General features: G+C 38.5%; 1 protein-coding gene across 4 annotated transcripts in view; it reads right to left on the reverse strand.

Annotated features, from left to right (window-relative positions):
• Positions 1-6327: 6327 nt before the first annotated feature.
• KIAA1549L (KIAA1549 like) overlaps positions 6328-23488 on the reverse strand; it is a 139399-nt gene continuing 122238 nt past the window's right edge. For all 4 annotated transcript variants that reach the window (XM_052811419.1, XM_052811417.1, XM_052811418.1 and 1 more), the window contains exons 18-21: positions 19781-19878; positions 18434-18579; positions 13915-14066; positions 6328-9994 (exon numbers count right to left, since the gene is read on the reverse strand). In XM_052811419.1, coding sequence (XP_052667379.1) covers positions 9713-9994; positions 13915-14066; positions 18434-18579; positions 19781-19878 — 678 coding nt within the window. In that variant the 3' untranslated portion in view covers positions 6328-9712. The remainder of the gene's footprint in view (positions 9995-13914; positions 14067-18433; positions 18580-19780; positions 19879-23488) is intronic.

Genomic DNA, 23488 nt, shown 5'->3' on the forward strand with positions numbered 1-23488 from the left:
ATAAGTGGTGCATTTGGCCTTTCTAAGGAAATATATAATTACTAATAACACTAGTCAGTTGTTTAATGTTACACACTAAAAACATACATTTGCAAAGTAGGCTGAGATTTTGCTATATCTTGAGAGAAGTCAGAACAACCCCTTGAGGCAATTTAAGCACTCACAGTTACAACATATATATATATATATATATAACTGTATCTTAAATATACCATCTGTCCAGAACTTTAGTAGTGATATGTACACTAGGAAGTTAATTTATCCTCTATTGTGGTAAGATCCTTTCCTGCCTCTTTTTTTCTCTGAAACTACAAAGAGAGGGAGGAAGGGGTTAGATGTGTTCCTTGTAGTAAAATGAACTTTTTATTCCAAATTTCCTGCATCACAAATTACACAAAAGCAGTACTGTCAAAAGCACATACCTGCATTTTCCTTTTTCCTTTTAATGTCACTTCAGACTGACAGCAGGAAACTTAGGCCTGAGTAAATACCAATAAAAACCACAGTGACTGAATAATAGGGGAAGGCATAGAGGATATTAAGGTGAGAACAAAAATTCACAAAGGAAAGACAGGATCACAAGATGTCCTCAGAACCCACGGGCTTGCTGGTTACTGTCCGGCTCACCTCCATAAGGTAAGCAAAAACCTTTCTTCAGAGGGAACGCCCCTGCTGAAATACCTGGTTTTAACTTGTGGAGTTCTTAAAACTCCTTCCCTGTCTTCTGCCAGGCTCTGCCTTGAGAGCATGAGCAGCGGGACCCCTACAGAACCCAGGAGCCTGGCAGCACCAAGGGAAAAACATGCTTATGCTTTAAAGCAGCTGATCTAATCGAAAGGACACAGCAGGAATAACCAATAAGTAGCAACATCGATTTTAAGACATATTTTATTTAATGTGCAAAATTGCCAAGAAAAACATGTACAACTTCAACTAAGCTATAGCCACTAACATGAAAGAAACTATTCTATTTACTTGTAAGCTTCATTTCTAGAATCACCAGAGTAAAAACACAGCCATTTGGTAATGACCCAGAACATTTTAAATGCCTCCTTTTCAGTGATATGTAAAATTCTACCATTGGTATGGTTTTACATTTGTAATTGCAAAAGGAATAAGTTCTTGGAGATTTCCCTTCTGATTGCATAGTATAAAATTTTAATTAATTATTTTCTTCCTCTTTCAGTTTAATCCCTAGACTTGGCTTTACAAATCACTCTCAGTTTTGCAGCTCTTAAGTGGCTTCAGAAAACTAATTTTCCCATTTATAGCTGAAACACTTATAAATTTTGAGCAATTTTCACAGACACAGCCATTACAGTTTAGTTGAATCAAGCTGTGAACAACAAAGATGATATGGATATTTGTAATCATGCAGAGCTAGTCCTTTCCATAATTCAAAGATGTAAGAAAAGTTCATTTCATCAGGAAGTGAGATCTGTTGCATGGGAAGTGAGACAATTTATTGATGTAACATCTCTGTATAAAAGTGTAGAAGCTGTTAGTGGAAAGGCTTCCTAGAACATCCTGAAATAGTATCAGGAGGTGGGGTTTTTTCTTGTAAATTCATGTATATTTAAATGCTACTAGAGGAACAGGTAATTTATAGTCTTGAACAATTACCAAGCTCTATGAAATAATCAATAGTGCTTCATACTAAAGTAACCACTTGCACTCCAGGGTTTCAGTGTTTCTAACGTTATCGGTTAGTTCAGCCTCTCACCAGGGGTGTGAGGAGAGGCAGTCTTCTTCACCCTGCTTTACGGACAGGGACACTGAGGCATAGTCAGATTAAGCGTCTTGCCCACAACCAATCCGAAATTCTGAAGAAGGGTCAACTGACCTCCAATCTCCTAATTTCCAGCTACCCATAACCAGACAGCATCCTTCCTCTCTTTGCACAATTTTAAGACACTTGTGATGGCTAATTCACTGAGAGAATACTGGATCAGTCCTGCTCTCCTTGAAGTGAGCAGGTGGTTTGCCAATAACTTCAGTGGAAGACATTACCTGTATTCATGTTTTGCCTTAATACTAATATGACATCTGTAAGTATCACAAAGCAGAACAAGGGCCAAAGAACAGTGCCATAGCTAATTAAAAATTATATCACGTATGTTGGTTACTACTTCTATCACACCAGCAGTATATCAGCGAGCTAAAGAGTGCACCTCTTTGTGTACACCAATATAAAGTCAAATTCAGAATGCACAGCACTGGCAAGAAAGACATTAAATGAAAATAAAAAGTCAAAGAACATAGCAATATCTGCGCTGTACACATGTCCTTTCTAATGAGACTCAAAGAACTGCCCTGAACAGACCCTTTGTCGGGTCTGAGCTGTTTCTGCTGGGTTGCTAAATCCTAAACCAAAATTCAAGCCTCAGTAAGATGGGTTCTATCTTATTTTCCAAAATTTTTGGCTTCACTGTCATTTTTTCTATCCAATATGACCTTGAATGGAGTTTGAAGAACCCAACAACAACATGAAATGAAAAAAGCTTTCCCAGTCTCTCTGTCATAGAAAGAAATATTAAAATTAATTTGGCAGAGGGTAAAGTGTTGTTTGGGGTTTTTTTTTTCCTACTTGCAGTGCTGAAAGTAGTAAAGAAAGGCAAGGACGAAGAATGAAGCTCAAGTTTACTTACATTCAGATCTCCCATGGTCATAACTCTGAAATAGAATATGCTGTTTAATGTTGCTATTTTTGCACTGCTTTAACAAATGAAGAAGTCAAAAGCCAACTAAATACATAAAATTGATTCCAGGCAGTTAACTTCAAGACTCTTTGACCTGCCATAGTAATCAATTCATAATTACTTAGTGTCCATCCACTGCTGAAATAGAAGTTTTATCACCTATTCTACTACGGTCACTTGGCTTTTTAGATCCTGGTGAATCCCTGGCATAGGCTGCTGTATTCTTCTTCTGCTGCATCACATCTCAAGGTATCTATTGGTTACGTTTGCTGGTGATGCAGGACCTAAAAGCCACTGATTCCTTGCAAAAAGCCAGAGTTAAGGACCCACAAATTTCTTGTTTAATAGTTTAAAAAATTAATCATATACACAGGCACTCTTTACAAAGTCCCACTGGAGGCTGCAAAAGTCAATGCTCCTTGCCAGATATACGATATTTTAGCTGATGCCAGTGTGTGTTACGGTGTTCAGACACTGGTTTACAAAGCATAGAAATGCATTGAGCTGCAATGAAGAGGGACATACTTTGGAAGAAAAATTCACCTCCTCTCTACATATTGTACTCAGTGGAATCAACTTTCTGTATGATTTACAATCCTTTGGACCCATTATTGCCTAGTATGTAAATATGTATTTATAAAGTTACAAAATTATTTACAGAATGTAATATAGTTTCAAGCTACTCCTTGGGAATGAATTGAGCATGGGAATTTATGAAAAGTCAGGCACTTCTTAAAACAACAATTATTTTTAACAAATGCAAAAAAATCAAATTCCTGGAACACCTCTTCATGGTATTTGTAATTATTTTCGAGACATCTGCTATACATTTGACAACCTAACTATTTAAAACCCATTTCTCATCTTTCATGAGCTTCATAACAGAAGAACTCTGGGAACTAACACTTCATTACTGCCTCTGTACACCTTAAGAAGGAACATGAAATGGATGGGGACAAATGGACGGATCGAAGAACTAGTTTTCAAAAAATATTTTTGGACATACGTGTGTGTGTGTGTGTGTGTGTATATATATATATGATTATGATACCATACTCCTAGGATTTTCAATAGGAATATGGTCTGAAGCTGATTTTAAAAAACATGAAATATTATATGATTTGGGGGCATCTCAACAGTTTTAAAAATTGGGACCTAAACCACCTTTCTGACACACCACTTTGGTGTAGTTTTTATGCCTGTTGGTATTCAGGGCCACCCAAAAGGCAAACGTGTTACACAGGATAGTTTATCCACCTCAGCACCCTATCAAAATCCCTGTCTCATCTCCCATGTCTTGTACACAGCCCAAGCAAAATTTTTCCCAAATAACAGGAATCGCAAGATGTGTGGTTTTCTGACTGCTTTTCACTCATTGGGGATGGCAAAACATTTTTAGTCAAGGACGTGCAATGCAGTTATTCTCAATAGAGATTCTGCGGTATTGACGAGGTTTGCCTTTGTGACTTGGCCATCTTGAAACTTTCTTTTATAGAGCAAGTCAGTACGCAATTCATTTACTGACCTATATAAATCTCATTTCCACAAGTCAAGTTTTGCATTATTTATTTACAAGAGAAAGGCAAGAGTTCAAAAAAAGTATTCTAAAAGAGTATGCTTATCCTCATTTTGCATGCCTACCCTTTAAAATGGAAAAAATTAACTTTGAAGTATTTTGATAAGCAAAAAAAAATAATTAAAAAAATCTTACTCAATCCTGGAGTTATGGCCAAAAAATTAACCCATGAAAAGAAAGTCTAGCACAGGAAGTGTTAAGTTACCGCTTGACATACTGATGCCATATAGCACTGTTAAAAGTCTAAAGTGCTATGTCTAAATAACATTACATTAAACAAGCTCGAGCTAATTAATTTCTCTTTGAACACACACTGCTTTGTAAAAATTGCTTAGCAGACCAGTAATGCATCTGGAGTGAACACAGAGAACTAGGTAGATGTTATTTACCCCATATACTTATTTTCAAAATGACGTCTGTCTTAAAACAGCTGTGTGCTTGTACCCTCCTCTGGAGGGGCAGTAAGTGGCGAGAGGAGAGATGTGCTCCACCAGCCACAGCAGCATACTGAGCAGGACGGGCTCTTGCCCTGCACGCCCTCTGACTAGTGAGCAGTCCTGAGCTTAGCAGACCAAACTTGCCCTTTTGCCCAAAGCCTTTAAAAAAAGGCTGATGCTATTAATATACTAACATACTGTATGATCGTGTCTGTCTTTTTCACCCTCCTAGCGATGTAGTAAAATATATATAAGATGTAATAAAACACCAAGTTGTATGACAAGAGATTACTTTGAGTAACCAGAAACCGCTTGTCTTAATTATGCCACTCGTGGAGCTGCACAGAGAATGCACATGGCTTAAACAAATCAGTGGAAGCATGAATCGGTACACTCTCTTGTGATAGGACTGAGTCTTAATTTATACATACGGTCACTGATAATGAAATGAATGTAGCTTGCTGAGAACAGCTGCCAAACACAACCATTTTCTACTAGGTATGAGTTAATATGCAACAGAAGATCCATGGCTTCCAGACTGTTAAGGTACTCCTGACCTGTTAATATCCTTCATATTACCTCACACTTGTTCTCTTCCTATCTCATCTCATGTCAGTGAGGTATGGGAAGCCACTGAGATTTGTTTATGTGCTAGAAATGCAAGGTCAGGACCATAACCGATTTACGGCATCCTTGGACACAGTACTCAGACCTGCTCAGATGTGTAGAGGATGAACAAAGTCAGCAAAATGAAGTGACTTCTGCTAGCTCAGAATACTTGCTGCTTTCAAATCTCCTTCAGACTTTTGGAAGCTGGCAGTTAGCTCTTATATTTGCAATGCAGGACTAAACGCAGTACATTAAAATGTAATTAATTCTTCAACAGACATCTCGAAATATAATGAAAACTGGAGTTAGCTTTGTATGTATCATCCCTTAAACTAGACAGTTCTGCCACTCAATCCAATGCTGCTTTTTCTACCTGCTTCACATTTTTATCTTACATTATCTTACATTTCTTACGTCTCACCTTTTCAAAGTTAGTCTGAAAAAGAAATGATCATTACTTATGATAATTTCCCCATTTCTATATATATAGGATTTACATGCACTTCTATCAAGTTCTACCCATAATATTACTACATACAAGTATTATTCATATTTCTAGACTGAGTGCTAGAGCTTCTCTCAAATCCAGATAATATGTTTTTCTCAAAAAACAACTCTCAAAGATTACCCTCTTATCCTCATAAAGTTACTGTTCTACTGATGTTAATAAATGTCACACATAGTATACCTACTGAAAGTAGTCATAACACACATACCAAGAAGTAATTTTACGTGCGTTTCATTTGCAGATGTTTCTACTGATGATTTACAAATCTGAAGACAAACAGTAGTCAGTGGTGAGAACATCAACATTTTTGTACACAGAAAACAGTTTTTTCACCTAAACATTTAACATTATTTTAAAGAAAATTGGGGCATTTAGTAGAAAAACCTTAATGACTAAGTTTTTATCAGTAAAAATGGCATGAATATATTCTAATGAGGTTGTAACTTTAAACAGGTATACTTTCTTCTTTGAAATCAGTATTGAAAAACTATATTGTAATTGTAGTCATACAAAATGTTTATTATATTACAAATTATTTGTACACTATATTTTCACTTTATCATTGCTTTGTGCTCAGACAGTATAAATATTACAGCATGATTTTTCTTTCCCAGGAATGTCCTTAGTGTCTTGATATCTTACTTTGTACTTAAAAAAAAATAATACAGAAACATATTACAAACAGGATAAAAAGCCATTATGAATGAAGAATGTAAGATGTCTTTGTGAATAAAGTGCACCACAATGGTTTCAGAGTGATGGTTCAGGGAATATTCAATAGACTGCACGTCATTGATACAATACCAAACAAAATTAATTTTGAAAGACTAACAGGTCTTCCTCAGCAGTACGAAGAGTACTTTGTTTAACTTTACTGAAATGTTTTTTTCTTTCTAGAAGGCTATTTAAATGTTTTTATTGGGGATTTTTCTATTTGTTCATTTTGCTTGCATGTAGGCATTCAAACCCTGTACATCTACATAATTTCCAAACTTCTAAATTTCCAGTATGGCAAGATATATGCTTCATCATGTAAGATATATGAGGCTTTACCCTCACACATTTTTCAATAGAACTACTAAATTGCCTAAATTTAAGAACAGGTACAGATTTACAAAAAGAGCTAAGTGTCCCAAAGATGCTGTTTAAATCTGGTATGTCCTACCTCCCGTGACTCTTTTGGGAACATGTCGTAACATTACCCTTCCCAGCTATGTGGCTTCACACTCCCATCCATGTGATTGCTGCTGCTTCCATACCTGCAGCTTTAGGATAACTCTGCAAGACTGGAGTCTAAGATACAGAAATTTATTTCACAGCACATTTCACTCCCATTGCATAGAAGGGCCTACCTACTTCCAAAATTTCACTGGGCTAAATAGAAGAATCATTCAAAAACTGAGGTAATAAAGCTGATGCAAAATGTGGTTGACACGATTTAGTGTAGATTTCACTTACCAAGCTAGGTTAAGCTAGTTATGAACCATCTTAGGCTAAATAAACGTAAGCCACTCTTCAACTGTGTCTGCACTTATGCTACAGTGATTTAAATGACTGAAAAATAAGCAGAATATTGTTTAAGGGATTCTTGTGAAGCTTGCACGAATAGACGAATCCTAATAGAGAAACTCAGCCTTGCTCTCAGTGAGTGATGTTCCCACTGAAGCCAACCAGAACTAGTCTTTTTATGGCATGCTGGGTTTGGCCCAGTATTTTTAAGTTGTTATTTTAAAGTGTGATATTCTTAGGCAGCTATTAATTCAACACAATTTGGATGTATTGTATTGCACTGATAAGATCAGTATTATTTAGCTGACAGGTAACTGAGACAGCAGTCTGTCTTTACTAGACTTATATTTATATGAAAGATTGAGTTTCTTTGGTTGTTTGGTGTCCAAGTCACCCAAATGTATATTTGTGTCCTCCAGACATAGTGTGTTTATATTGATCATTAAAATTACTAGGTTTTTTTTTTCTTTTTCTTTTTTGCACTTGGTTTATGGAAATTTTCTGACTACAGCAGACTAGTCACTTGTATAAATATACAGCACATATATACATAGAAATTACAAAAATACATTTTATTTATATCTGATTTTTAAATAATAAAAATGAAATTTCACATTTGTTGAAAGATTAGCTAGCATTCCAAAAGCTTCTGCAATATTTAAGGTATTGGAGCAGAAGATATCTGTATATTCTAGGCTAACTATCACAATCTCAGTCAGGGTTTATAATATAATTATTTGGGGAAAAAATAGCTCTGCTTTCAAAGTTTGTGCTTCATCAATTTCTTCTTCTATCCCCTATTCTAGTCTCCTCTCTCCTCCTCTCATTTTACTGATGGCCAAAAAGCTAAACCAAGTTCCCTTTCTCACCTCAGTAAAGACCAAAGAAACTCGGGGAAATGAAATGATCAGACAAAACAGCATAAGCAATTGAGGATAACTAAACAGCTTACTGAAATGAAGGACATTACCTTTAACTCCAGTCCATCGAACATGCCCAACACAACAAATTTTGCAACAACTTCAGTTCCCGAAGCTAATTGCTGAAGGAACAGAAAACAATTGTTCATGATCTCTGACTAGTCTGTACAACTGCAAAAGATGAACTACTGTCCCATTGAACTGGTTTGTTTTTCTTTTGGGATTGGATTCATACAACAATGTAGTTTAACAATTAGTGACCTTTATCTCGCACAAAGAAAAGTCAGCATAATTTCTGGAAATGCTCTCTTTTTCACAGAACATTAGTATTTTTGTTAATCCATGTAATTGTTTACTTATTTACATGTTAATATAATACTCAGGTCCTCTACATTCAGAACTTCCTAGGTTTGCATTCACCGTTCCAGTGTAATCAAAATCAACTGCAGCTTCAGGTAGCACTTTCTGGCATCACTTTAGTAGGTATCATTGTTTAAGAAAGAGAAAAAAGCACTGTGTTAAACAGAGGTTTTCTTGTCCAAGCAGGTGTATTCATTATTCCAGGTTGGAAAGACTTGCTCAGAGGTCTCAGGTTCACCAGCTTCACATGCATTCAGAGCGAAAAGCCTGAATATAGAGCAAACACGAATAACCTTTTTTCATTTCTCCTGGAAGCTTCTAGCACCAATACCCTTTGTTGGCTCTTCGTGCATTGTATTCTCTCACACCAAAAAAAATCTCCTCTATAACTCATCAGTGGCATTGAGGGACAAGGCAGCCACCAATTATCAAAATATCATTCACCTTCTTCACAGTCTTCTCTTCTTTCACTTCTTTGTACTGTTAATAGGATGAGGAGAATTGGGGCTATTTACAGGACATTTATTTGCATTACTTACTCATCTCAAATTCTTTTGGTTTGAATACAGTCTCTAGAATGAAAAGGCTGAATGACTCCGCATTGCTGAAATCAGCATCCCTTATACAATGTCCTGCAGCAAACAATTAACATGGCCACCACCACACCTACCGTGGCCTTTAGCTAACTGTGTTCTACTGTATTTTCTTCCTTAATCAAAGTTTTGACATGCAGAAGTTATTTTCAGCAGCTCTGCCTTTGGACCCGCAAATGAAACATCGTGTGGCACAGACATGTTCAGCAGCATCTCTAGTGACAATGGGTCATAACACGAGAGCTAAGTGACAGTTGCGTATGATCAGTCTTATCCATATTAAACATTTACCTGGCAGCGTTTCCTTAGCTGGCAAGCAGAATTATGTATCTTCAGAGACCTGTTGCTCTACTTTAAGTCATTTCATAGCGTTGACTTTTCAGACAGAGAAAAATGCCATCACTTTGGCACAATTCACAGCAAGTTTGTAACTGAAAATTAAAGGAGTCACCTTCTTGGCTACCCCAGGTTGCATGATACAAATACTGTGCACAAAAGATATTAGACCTGGAACTCAAACATATCTGTTTGCTTCTTGGCCAGTTTAGCAACTTCTTCCCTTATTGCCTTTACGAGGGCAGCTGTAGAAATGTTGGTGAGCGGAGCATCAGATGGGTCATTTTCCGTCAGGCTCTGCTGAGAAGCTGCGGTGGACGGCAAAGGAGCTTGTTCCAGGCTGGGATGCATGCTTGCTTGCTGGCTGTATTGGCGAGGAAGTCGTGAAGGAGAATTATGTTGGTAGCGGGGCCGTGGATAAGCCTCGATGTATCCAGGTAGTGGTACCTGTAGAGCATTGTAATTATACAAAATTATACAGAACAACTGATCCGTAGTGTCACCTGCCAGGTAACACAAACCTCCCCAGGGCAGAATAAGATGTAACAGATAGGACTATATGAAGAGAACGTAAACCTCATGCTCCTAAGCGTCTGTTTACAAGTGTCTATCTTGGCATGTGCCATTTATACACGTATGTCAATGTATGGGTTACTCAACTCCCCAGACTGTGGCAGCAAAAACACCTAGAAGGGCAAACATTGCATGTCCTAATTTATCATCACTAGAAAAGTCAAAGGGAGAGGCTTTTCTGAAAGTGTCTCCTCTGCTTACTATCCCTCCTAAACATTTCAGTTTTAAGTAGGTGGCACCACTATGTTTCAGGACACCAAAAAGCCTAGAACAGAAAAGTAGAGTTTGCTGATTTGCAGCCACTGTCTAATGCAAGTCAGCCAAGTCTCTGGACTTACTGTTCCTAACAAAAACTCACTAGATCCAGACAACAGGGATAAGCTCAGGTATGCCAACCTGGAAACTCAACACTGAACTCCCAGAAGTATCAGGATTTCTGGCCACATTTAACAGAATTACATGGGGGATTCACGATTTTACTCTGTTGTAAATTCACTGATTTCAGCCCCACGTTACACTGGCCAAAACTAAAATAACAACGTAGGCCCTTTAGTTACTGTGAGATATTAAGTTTCCTTCACAAAGCCGTGAACCACGATACCAGTCTTTATAGTCCTCAGAAGTTCCTAATGCATCAAATAAAAATAGTATTTGTTTACATTTTGCAAAAATCTCTAAAACAGGAATCTACAGTCCTTCATTTTGAAGAAGCCTTTATGTTGTTACAGAAGGCAACCCATAACCTATTACTAGGACAAGATAATTTCTCCTTGAGAAAAAGCTTACCAGCTGATCATTATAGTCCATGCCAATGACAAGCAAGTAAGGAATGTTCAGAAAGTTCAGTGATGGTTTTTTGTGTGACTCAGAAAACTACACTTACGTACACTGTACTCAGAATACTACACTTATAAGTTAACTGATAAGTTTCCACAATGATCAATCACTAAAAAGTTAATTTTGTAATTCTTTCTGCTTTAAATGGGAAAAACACATTTTTACTTTCCAAATATGTTAAGGTTTTATATAAGCATATAATACAGGTGGCCAGGCAGACGTCTCAGCTAATTTTTGGATTTCAGTCAGGCTGAGGTGTAAGCTGCTTCACCCACCAGGGCTAAGGCTTTGGTGGGTATGCCAGAAGCAGAATTTCAGAATTTTAGGTGTCTGCAAGCAGACTGAAACGTCAAGATCTGAAACATCGGCCAATTTTTTATACCTTCTGGGGAACATGGGACCTCAGCATGGACTTCAGAATGACAGCTTTGGAATTTTGCTTAAATCCCATTTTGGCTCTGGCCCTGTGGGAGTTTAACAAACCCTTGCTTTTGAAAGTTTTGCCACTTCAGGCATCTAAGAACCTATGAAAACCTGACCACTAGGATTTACACATGCTCTATACAATCTTGGATATCCATCAATCGATGAAGAGACCGTCAAACACGTTCAGTATGCTGTGATGAGACAAACATAGGAAGAAGGCATGATATGAAAGTGATCAATAAATGCAGTTGCATCTGTTTAGTTTACAACAGATTATTCAAAAGACAAACATTTTAGTAGTACAACACTTGAACACGCCACTAGAGGCCACCAGGTTACTACTGTGACTAAGCAGCACCTAGCAATTTGGAAAACAAATGTTTTGTCGGATACAGTTCCCTTATCCCACAAAGCTTAGTGCCTGAATACTTACCTCTTAACTGAGAAAATAGTACATTACAGTAAATTGAGCTTATAAGATAATTCTTTGTTGTCAAATCCCCTGTTTCCTATGTCCCTTTGTTTACAGTCCAGCTAGTAGAAATGCATGAAAAGTAAAGAATTTCAATTTTCACCTTATAGATATTAAGCCTCTGTTCTTACTAATTGTCAAGAAAACCTTGGAACCATGATCGAGCTATAATCTAGAGGCTCAGAAACGACAAAACATCCAGAAACTCAAACTTTGAGTATTACTTTAGATCTTTATTTTTTGCAGTTTTATTCAGCCTTTCTGACCGTATTATGTTGCTAACACTATTACTAGTTCCTCCAGTAATGATTTTCAAATAAAGACAATTTCTTGACAGATTTGCAGTCATTGGGAGGTGCAAATTCATTGTAGAAAGTGAAGTGTTTGGGGTTTACATTTTTTCCTCTTCTGCAAAGTCACAGGAGGGCTGAAAGTCTGAGTAACAAGAAGTTGTTAAAGCTCTGTAATAGGTAAGTGAAGTTAAAAGGATTATTTGTTTCCTTTGAATTCTACATTGCCACAGTTATTTTTCAGACAGCTTCTCACAATCTCTCCACTCCTCTGTGTACGGTCCACCAGCACTAACTGCTCTTCCCACCTCATTCCCTGAAGACAGGGAAACCCACAACAGGGTTATACTCTTCTCCTTCCAGAGGAAGGAACTGGGGGCTGGAGACTTGTGTTCCACTTTTGTCCAGTTTGTTTTCAGTCTCCCCTTTTGACAAGTGATATCTAACTTTTTTTTCATGGGACTGCAGCCAAGCAGTAGGGATACAAAAAGGAAAAAGAATGTAAGACAGGTAAAATACTTTTCCTGGGTTTTGGTTGGGTTTTTTTTCTTCTTCTTAAAGAAAACATTTTAAATGATTGCTTAGACACAACAGGCCTCCTGGATTTAAAATGTCAGTAGGGTTAAAAATAACCAAAAATACCCCCAAACCAACAAACCAAATAAATAAAACAATGAAAAGAAAAAGGGTTTCCATGCTTTAAAGGGCAGCTCTGGGAAGGGAATCTACGACAGCATCAAAAGCCTCCAGGTGTCAGGGGCACATCAGCAGATGTGCTCAGCTTACAGGTGAACATACTTCTTTTTTCTTGACAGTTCAGTCTACAAATTCAGACTTGCATCTGACAGTCAAAATGAACTCTTTTCCTCACAGGCAACAGGAGCGGTAATAAAGATTTGGCAACAAATAGCCACTCCCAGGAACTTTTATATGACTGTGCTGTCTCTTGCTTAGCTGCTTAAAGCCAACTATTAAACTCCAACTGCAGTTCACTAAAATATTCTGTTGATGATATGCACAAGGAAATAGAATCCATCTCCCAGTTTGTTTAGCTGAATTGGTTCTGGATAAATACCAGATGTGAGGTCAAGCAGCAGAACCGATCTTTTTTTTTCCTAGTGGAAAAAAACCCCTAAATTTTAGAAATTGTTTCAAACATGATAAACTACTGCAATTCATTTTAGGATGTCTCAACTTTATTTCTTTGAAATATAGGTATACTTTGGGCTAAAAATTACATCTGTCCCAGACTAGGATTGTACAATTAATTATTTAATTTATGATCTGTCACTGCAGTCTGCAGGAGGACTTGAAACACTGCACAGCGGGGCTGCAGCAGAGCCGGGAGCTAGGATTTGGGAGCTGGGCTGTCTTGAGAGAAGCCTCCAGGAGGGAAAGATGCTCCCCAGCCTCCAAACAGCACAAGGCCACCCTGAGAGGCAGCGTCACCTACTCCTGCCATATGCCTGTCCAAATATTTAACCTCTGTCTTGGGAAAGAAAAATGGTACCTAACCCACCAACTTTGAATGGGTCCCAGCCCCTAACCTAGTGAATTATTTAACTCTCTAAAAGACCTTACTTACAGTTCATGGGAGGGACAGCTAAAGTATCTATGCCCCCTCTCATAACTTTTCACTACTAGAGATTATTACCATTCAAGGAAGAATTATCTAGCTCAGATTCTTTGCTCATCACTTAGCATTGTTTAAAACCCCTCCTCTGCAAATCACAGTAAATATATGTAGTTAGAAAAGCAAGAATGCTTACTGAGTCTGCCCATTGCCCTGGTAATTCATTCTCTCCAGCATAGGGCATCCAGGCTTGGTTCCTGTATGCAGTAGGTGGTGTTGGGATAAAATAGCCTGTGAAGCCAGGTCGGTTTGCTGCTGGTATGGCAAACACTGCTGGTACTGTACTTCCTATTAAGAAAGAGAGGAGATATAATTAATAGTTGACATTTTCAGTTATAAATTAGAAGATAATGTTTATGAAGTAACTGGCCTCACTTTGGAGGGGTTTTTTTGTTCTGTTTTGTTTTTTTTAATTGGTGAGAATGTGATCACCATCGGTTGCATGTAAAGCTCCCACCATCTGACTAGAACATCTCTATAATGCTGGGAAGTACTGGAGAAGGCAAGATTTGCAGTTGTCTATATAATCATGCACAGCCTTCAGATAAAGATATGAGGACTTTTAGTCCTTAGGACTTGATCCTTCTAACAACTGATCTTCATCAAAACTTTGAATCATTAGGAAAAAAAGGCTTTTTTTCCTCTTACATTTGCTCCCTTGTATTCAATTTGTAGCTGTTGTTATCATGGGGTTTCAGAGTAGTGCACCTTTCTTTTCAATAGCAGGTTATAGAGCATTCAGTTTACACGGTAAAACTGCCTTAATATCTCTAGGCACAAAAAGTACAAAAATGAGTGAGCGATACATTTAAAAGGCCTGGTCAATTCCTTTTCCAGGAACAGTCTATGACTGCAATAAGTTATGCAGCTATGACAAATATTTCCAAGGAAACTTGCTGACACCAAATCTGTTTTATCACGGCTTGATCAAGACATATGCATAGGCATGTCCAGGAAGCCTTCTACTAAAATTCCACTATCATACTTCAAATTGGGTGGGAGAAACCAGCCTTCCTAGTATGAGGTTCAAGCCAAATGTCTGGATATGGCAACATCTGCTCTTTCAGGTAGGGTTTATAACTGGGGCTCACAGAGATGCAGAGAACGATGTGGTTCTTGCTGCAATTACTCAGATTACCCACAGGATATAACTAGGCTGACTGGAAGACCAGCATCTTCTCACATGCTCCCACTATTTCCCTTGAGAGAAGCCATCATAACTCCATGTATTTGCCAAGTTTAGAACAAATACAAACAACTTGCTTGTCCAATAAAACTTCCTTCCTCTAGTGTCTATTTACATGTAAAGGAAGACACCCAGCAGTGTACCACAGTTACACTAATGTCACAAAATCCTTCTTCCTAAATCCTGGGTGGGAAAGCTCTATATCATCTATATCAGGTAGTAAACAAAGCATGTGGATGGTGTGTTTTGAGTATTCAGTTATAATACATGGATATATACTTTTCAGATTCACAGAATATAGCAAAAATAACACCATTTATGTGAAAGCAGAAGAGCCAGTAAACCCCATAAGAACACAAAGTACAACTCAAACATTTTCCCTGAGGAATGGAAGTACAGTAACGTTGGATAGATAGGCACCGGCTCTGTACTAGAACCAATGCAGAGAAAATACACTACTTCTTCCTTCCAACTGCACATCATTTGAATATTGCCCCTAATTGCCCTCAGTAGATATGATGCTACTGCATAAGAGATGCCGACAAAATGGCAAGACATGGGCATTCCCCCGAACTTCATACAGAGAATAACTGATAGAAATCAGCATCACTTACTGGCTGGTTCAAATATCTGCCCCCCAGAATGTCATTTACAGCCCTTGTACATCCTTGCTCCTGAACACTCTGCAAAAGGGTTATGCTGCCTACTCCAATAGATGCTGGGAACACTGGATGAGCACATGCACAGAGATAGAAAGACTCAAACAGCAACACCCATCCCCAAAGCAGTCTCCATGAAAACAGTGATTTATAAGTTCTCAATGACCTCCCACGCAGTCCTATGCCAGAAGGGCTATGGATGCAATCAGGGCTCGCGAAGAGGAGAAAAATATATTTTGTGGCACAATTCTCTCCAGAGCAGAAATGTATCATCTCTTTCAACATTGTCTCCAAAAAAACCCAACCAAAAAAAAAAAGCCCCACCCCAAAAACAAAACCAGGAAAAAAATGGAAGAAAAATGAGGGATATGTCATATGGACTAAAAACTTCTATGTTATGCTTGACATTTACACATGTTTTCTACTGTTAGGGATTAAGTCCTAGCTTTCATTTTGACAGTGGGTTGTAGTGCCTTTTCATCTATGTCAGGGAGGATGCTGGAGTCACTCAGCCATCAGAGAAGCAGTCACCATGGAATTGCTATGGACCAGTGGGATCTAGGATGCACGCCTGCATGGCAGGTAGCCACAGGTTCTCTCACAGGACCTCTATCCCAATTCCTCCAGCCCCTTGGTTTGGAAGGAGGTGGGCTAAGAGAAGAGGTGTGGGCGATCTTTGTTCTTCTCAGGTCACAGACAGCACAAGGTTTGCTATTTTCAATGAGTTAGCAAGGCTGGAAATAACAATTCTTCAGATATGTACAGAGAAGAAAGTGCTGCTCCTGTAGATGACACATGGTTTCTACACCAAAATAGTCTCTGAATTTAACCACACCAAAATGAGCTACTATTCAAAATGAACACTCAATAATATGATGTACTACCTTATCCCAATTCTTATTGCACCATCATTATCTTAGAGCTGGTGTTGATGGGTTGCATGAGAGCAACGTTAGGCCATTTCATGCCAAATCAGCACCTGCAGCAACGTTTCTTCAAGTATTGAGGCAATAAAAATTTATTCCCCTATCAGAACATTAGAAATCCTTGTATGACAGTTGCAGGGTTTTCAGCTCTCCAAGTCTTTCCCTGTATTACAGCCATTTGTAGCATCTATCATATGCAAAAGTTTCCTCCAGCTACCCCCAGAATTATTCTGGCAAACTCCACAACGTACACGAAGGTCACTTTCTCTCTTCTGAAATGCAGCCACTCTTCAGTGGTAACACAACATACCCGTTTTTAACATACAGCAATAAAATCTCCACATCACTGGAAATTATTAAAAAAGTATATCACACAGAAGACATTACTGCAGACATGAAGAAAGACGTCTTGGTAGTGTGGCACATTTTACAGCTTGAAATGCTTTAAAGTGAAAGGCTGAGCATCTGCTCTTTTCAGATTCACATGCACCGTTTGCAGAAGGTATGACAAGAAGTGAGAGTAGAATGGATCCTTCAAAACTACTATATTTAATTAACTGACAACAGATTTGCATATCCACATTATTATTCTCAGTAGAACATGTTGAATACAATGCAGATAATTGTCTATTACTTCTGAGGAAGCTAAAGAAAGAAATTTTTCTGGCAGATTAGCAGAGCAATGTCTAATAAACCTACTAATTTCAAAACTTTGAACTGACAATGAAAAATTTTTTTAATCTTTTAAGCTTTTTTCTGTAGCTCTTCAAGAAAACATACTTTGCCAATGAGAAGCTATTTCAAATATTTTCCCAGCTACATGTTATCCATCAAAACAGTGTATCAGCTTAATCTCATAATTAAATCAATTCATTCATAAACAAAATTCCTATCAAAGGTCCAGGAACTCACTAGACCTTTAAAACTGGGACACTGAGACCTAAAACAAGTTCTGCACTTGAGCAGGAACTACCCTCTCCAAAATAGGAGGGGAGATGAGCTAACGGATTACTTTTGACTATGCAAAAGCACTGCTGCCTTGTGTTCTGAAGGGAAGGGGGCACATATGTTCAACTTAGCCCCCTCAGCAGCCCACTGGTGTGACAAGTCTAGGGGTTAAGTTTCTCAAGAGGAAATAGGGAGTCATAATACTCATCCCACAGCCAGGGTGGAAAACTTCAGTCTCGCACACGCTATTCTTCATGTCCACTTGTTTTTCCTCCCTTTCCTTACAAACCAAGCAGAGCTGAATGCCATTAAGCCTCCTTCTGCACTACTACTTACAGCTCCATTGTGTACTTACTCTGTTCTCAAGCACTTGGCCTGATATTCTTGACTGATAAAATTATGGAAGGATCCACCTCATTTCTCCATGTCCCTCAGAACCCTGTTACCCATCTCTCCCACTTCGGTTGTTTCTGTACATGGTGCAACACAACACGCGAGTCACGCATCAGTCCCAACGCTGCAACTTCTGCTTTTGCCAGCCAACACCCTCTGTACCAGCCCTAAAAATTCCGCTGGATTTTGTGGTACAGACGAACTGTTTTATGGGGCTTTAATAATTCGGAGTCCTTATCAGTGAGCCAGCAGAATGCCATACTTGAACAAAGACCATCTGGTACATTGCTGGATCTCACCTTCAGAAATGACCATTTCCTGGTGCTTCTGCAGGATGAGTAGTATTTTACAACGCAGCTGATGCTGTATTTACAAAGGAGCAATGCTTTGTAGGTCTCCTTCAGTTGCACCAGAAAAAAAACACCTAATACAGTCTTTCTCCAAATAATCATCTGTATTTGCTATATCCCACACATTCATTTCTACGCAAAATAAATTGTAAGGCTCTCAAAGCTGCAAGTTGGGTCTGCACTATTTTTTCACCTGAGTGAAAAGCTGATTGATCAAGTGGACCAACAGACATCGGAGCTCTTGAACCAGGTGCAAAAGATGCCTGATCATGATGCTGGGCCTGATCTGCCCCACTGGACTCAGGTATTCTCACTTTGCTGCCAATATCTGATGTAGACCTGTGCATTAAGAAAGCAAAAAATAGAAACTTTTGTCATTCTGACTGACAGATGAGGTTCATAGCCACATACATGCCTATCAGCTACAGTATGACAAGCCAGCTAGGAACGAGCTATCTGATTTTGCTCTGGCATGACAGAAGTTTGGACAACAGTAAGTCTGGAGAAGTCCAAGAACAACTTCTTTAGCCTGGTCGCTGCTTTGCCAAAGCATGTTATTACCATTACACAGAGCCTTTGCTTGCTGCTTCAAACAAATGCCTGTGACGTGCAACACAAAAACCAGAGCTTTACCATAATTCATTGACACAAGACTGCAGACAATACCATATTACTACAGTATATATGATATGGCATATAGTAGGGGACTACTGTGGTAAGTAACATTAACTGCACTTGGGAAGTACTAACATCTTTTGAAATGGTTGCTTTAGAGCTAAAACATAATGGATGAACAAGAATACGTCAACAGACAGCGTCCATATCCTGAATCTTTGGACGCAGTTACGATATCATTAGCAGCCACTCAGAAAAGTTTCCTTTGGCCTTAGCGCTCCACAGCAATTCTCAGCAGGCCTGCGGTGCCTTGAATTGCAGTTGGCACCGGGCAGTACCTAACAGCACAGCACTGAAGGCTAAATGAGTTCATCCACCACAGGGTGTAAAAATTCCTCGAAATGCATTTTGTAGAGTGCCTTACTGTGAGGAAGAGGCAAAATGTATGCACTGAGCTAAGGCAATCAGGCTTGAGCACATATTTGGCTTCAGAAATGCAGGTATGAGATATCTGAAAGCTAGGCAGAAATCCCTGGACCCGGTGTACTGAGAAACATCTTACAATTCACCCATATCCTGTTGCAAGTCCTCACAATAGAGAAAAGCAGGGAGAATGACAGTGCAAATTATCTACCACACATCTGCAATACAATACGCCATTATGCGAGTTGAGGCAAAGCATGTTTTAAAAGAAATCGGAGCCTGGATTTCCTAATTTTATTGAAACTGATTAGCTAATAGAAGAGAAAATTCATTGTTATTCCTTTCCTCTTTGTGTTAAAATGAAATAAAACCAACATGTTTCTAATTTCATGAATGTGTCTTCATAAGTGCCTTGTAAGTGCCCCTTCAGGGTTTGCCCCAGTTCTTATTACAACAGTGGTTTTTTAGAGATCATACCTAAAATAAAACAACAGATAAATACCTCCGGAGAGAGGCAACAGCCACAGGACCTGTTCTGGGAGGGACAGGAGGAGGAGGAGAACCCATTACCATCTCAGGAAGCTGAGAAAATCTGTAAGCCTGCAAAAGGGGAAAAATAAATATTTTCTGAAACACCAATAGATCTCAGTCAAATTAAAAAAACAGAAGAAAGTCAGAAATTAAATACCTGCTTCACGTGCTGGCCAACAGGAAGTTAACTTTGTGGCATCAATAGTAACTGCATTTTATTTGAGAATTTACAGTGCTTGGGTGATTTTAGGATGTGGAAGAAAACATGAACAAATGAGTTCAGAGCCAAGAAGAAGTCTAATTAAAATAAAACATATTAAACACTGTCTCTGTGACATTCATAACCTTGCTGGCAAAGCAGATCCATTATGATTATGTGAGACTCAACAGCTGCTTTGGACCCACAGGAAAAAGATCTCAGTATTTTCACTTCCTCCAGAAACAGTCTTTTAAAGATTCAGAAAGCATCCTCAGAGCAGCATCTTGTGAAGTGAAGCTGCCTGTGAGCAATGCATATTTCAACCTCTTCCTTTCAGCCTTGAAGAGATGAAAAGAAAATTCTTCACAAAAACCCCAAGCTCTGTAACTTTCTAGAGCAATAATGAAGGTCTCAAACAGTTCTGAAAAAGCAGACTAATTCAGAGGAACACAGGACCAACCCACTAAGTCACAAAATTAAGCATCTTGCCCATAGTAATTCTGGATTTCATCACTAATACATGTGAAGGATGAGTAATCACGTACATGAAACCATGGCACCCAAGAAATGACATGTAGGACAAAACTGCTCTTCTAAATTCCTTGTACTGCTATAGATTAGAGGTCATAATTTTGCTAAATGTACTTAAAGACAGAGGGATGATATCTCTCTAGCACTTCATTGACACTTTTCTTAAACAAATTGTGCGTTTGGGTTTTTTTGTTGTTTGTTTTTTTTTTTTTTTTTAAATTATGCTTTTATTGACCATGCTTCAGAGCAATGCACAGGATTAAAGATAAGATCAGAGCAATAGCAAATAACAGATTATGGGGAGGCTGTCCAGCATCAAGACATAGGCATTTTGACAAAAACTAGAGTCCCCAGTCCAATGGTGGGACTTTGGCCCTCTAAACAAGAGGTATCTGGTTTAGCTGGAGAAGCTCCCTCCACAAACAGCAGAGAAAGCTAAAAACACATTACCGTGGGATGAGTCACACTCTCTCTCCTGCCTGTAGAAAGAGCTTACAGGATTTACATGATTAGCTCAGACTTAACACCTACATTTAAGTTTGAATTTGGCAATATAAATCCCACACTAAATACCAAAACCCACTATCTTTCAGTAATCATCTTTAAAAATTACACATTTAGACAGTGTTCCGATACCTTCTTTCTCAAATAGCTGCAAAACTGGGTTAACACAGAGGAAGGGTAACTTGCCAAATACTGACTTTTGATGTCAGTGTCTCTAAGGGAAAAGCAATACAGACCAAGCATCTTTCTCCTGCCTCTCACTGCCACCCCTTTTAAAGCAGGGTAGAGTCCCTCAAAGGCATGTCTGTGAAAATCATTTTTCCTTTCATGCCACCTACAAAGTCTCCTAATATTTACTTTCACCATGCTACAATGGTATTTAAAGTATTTCTATATTTAGCTGGGGGGAAAAAAAAAAAATCTAAAAAGGCAATGGTACATTTCCTCGCCAGGGGTTGGAAATACTGATTTTTAATGAAAAAGAACTGTATAGAAAAAACAAATGCTATTTGCATCAAAGAAAACCTCAATTAGATTTTTCCGAATAGTGCTGGACTTGAAATGATCTGCAATGCCTCTTCTGCATCTGAAAAGCTGGCAGTGCTCTCACAGGCTGTACCGAACACTTCCTTCTGGCTCCACAAGCCTTTCATCCCACATCTTGCTCTCAGCATACATTTGTACCAAGTATGAAATTCTTCCCCCCATTTTTAAAGGAACAGCACATTAGCTAATGTTTCAGAGTGGCCGGTGACTCCAGATACTCTTTGAGTATAACATGGTAGACAGAGGCACAGAGGTAGATTTGGGTTTTCTCTTGTGTGTTAGTGGATATGCTTTAGAATATGGACATCAAAGGAGGCATTTTAAGGGATCACAAAGAACAGTTCACAAATGTGCTGCAACTTGCACTGAAAATTTTGGGGAAAAAAAGTAGAACAGAAAATTGAAGCACTTCTTTTGCTGCTTACATAGGAGAGGAACAATTTTGAGTGAGTGGCAATATTTTGCGAATGGCTGGGCAGAGGGTTTCCTGTTAAGGTGAAAAATCCTGTTAGAAGATCTGCTACACCATGCTGAGGAACAATCCGTCATGGGGACAGCAGTCAGTCCTCTTTGTGCTGAGCTTTCACAGACACCAAAATAGTTACGAGAGGGAACTCCAATAAAATTTCTAGAATTTCTCCAATGGGTTGGGGCATTAGTGTTTTCCCACATGCAACACATAAATGGAAAAAAATGTTCAGAGGCTAAATTAAACCAAAATTTTACTAGAGAGGCCTGTCTGTTATAGATTTAGATGAGCCTTTAGGTTCTAGGCTAACTGGGATGATCGTAGAAATAAAGTCACTTCAGTGAAATTTGTACATTATTGTAAATCCAATCAGAAAAAAAAAACCAACAGCTGATTTCACAGATTTGCCTAATTTTATTCTTCAAAATTAGTTTATCCTTTAAAAAAAGTGTTGCATCACTTTTGATGTTCACCAAAAAAAAAAACCCCCAAACCAAAACAACTTAAAAAGAAAAACATTCTGCATGGATTCCAAACTCTATTTTGTTGAAAAATGAGAACTTGTATAATACAAAGGCTATAACAATCACGGACAGAAGTAATCAAATTTGAGATTCAGATCAGACTGCACAGATACCAGACTGCAGACCCCACACCACCCTCTCAGGAAGAAATACCCGTGAAGGAGTCTGTTGTGGCTAAAAACACTGATAATTTAAAAAGCAAATGAGTGAAGAATTGTAAAAAGTAGTAAGTGCAGTTTAGCAGAGCAATTTCAGCCTTCGGGCGCAGGAGACATACAACACAACCCTCTGGAAGATAAAGTCCAGCCACCAGCAGACACCTGCACTAGTGTCTTCTACAACCCACAAAAGTCTAAGGTACTGCCTGTCAGGATGCAGGAAAGAAAAGTTAAATCAGCACACAATAACTAAAGTCTAAAGCAGTTAGCTTTAAGGCTACATTTCCTTGGTTGCAGTATTAAAATATTTTTACCACCTCCAACTTACAGATATGTCGTAGGTGAAATTATTCAATATTACCTTCTAATTACAGAAATATCCTTCTCCTTACATCTCACCATAGGAATTAAAAGGGAAATGTCTTGTTTACTCATTGAATGATTTAACTAATTTGATTATTAAATTGCAATCCAGGAATAATGCAAAATTATTGATTTCTGTTGGATTTGGTTTTGCTTTGCTAGCTGTCCTGTTTTATACTTAGTTTGGTAACTGTTATTGAAAGTGGCTGGACTTTGGTAAAATACTCTCACTTTACCTCTGTTAAATGAAGTGAAGCTCTGAGGACTTGGATACATTACCAGTCACTCAGCCTGCAAGTTTGTCCACCAGTGCCTGTTGTACAGTGCTAGGTCTCACCTTGGGACCCAGAGCTCTGTTACTCTCACTCCTCCTTCCAGAGCACTA

This window comes from Harpia harpyja, chromosome 16 (genome assembly GCF_026419915.1).
Source record: "Harpia harpyja isolate bHarHar1 chromosome 16, bHarHar1 primary haplotype, whole genome shotgun sequence".
NCBI classification, from domain to species: domain Eukaryota; kingdom Metazoa; phylum Chordata; class Aves; order Accipitriformes; family Accipitridae; genus Harpia; species Harpia harpyja.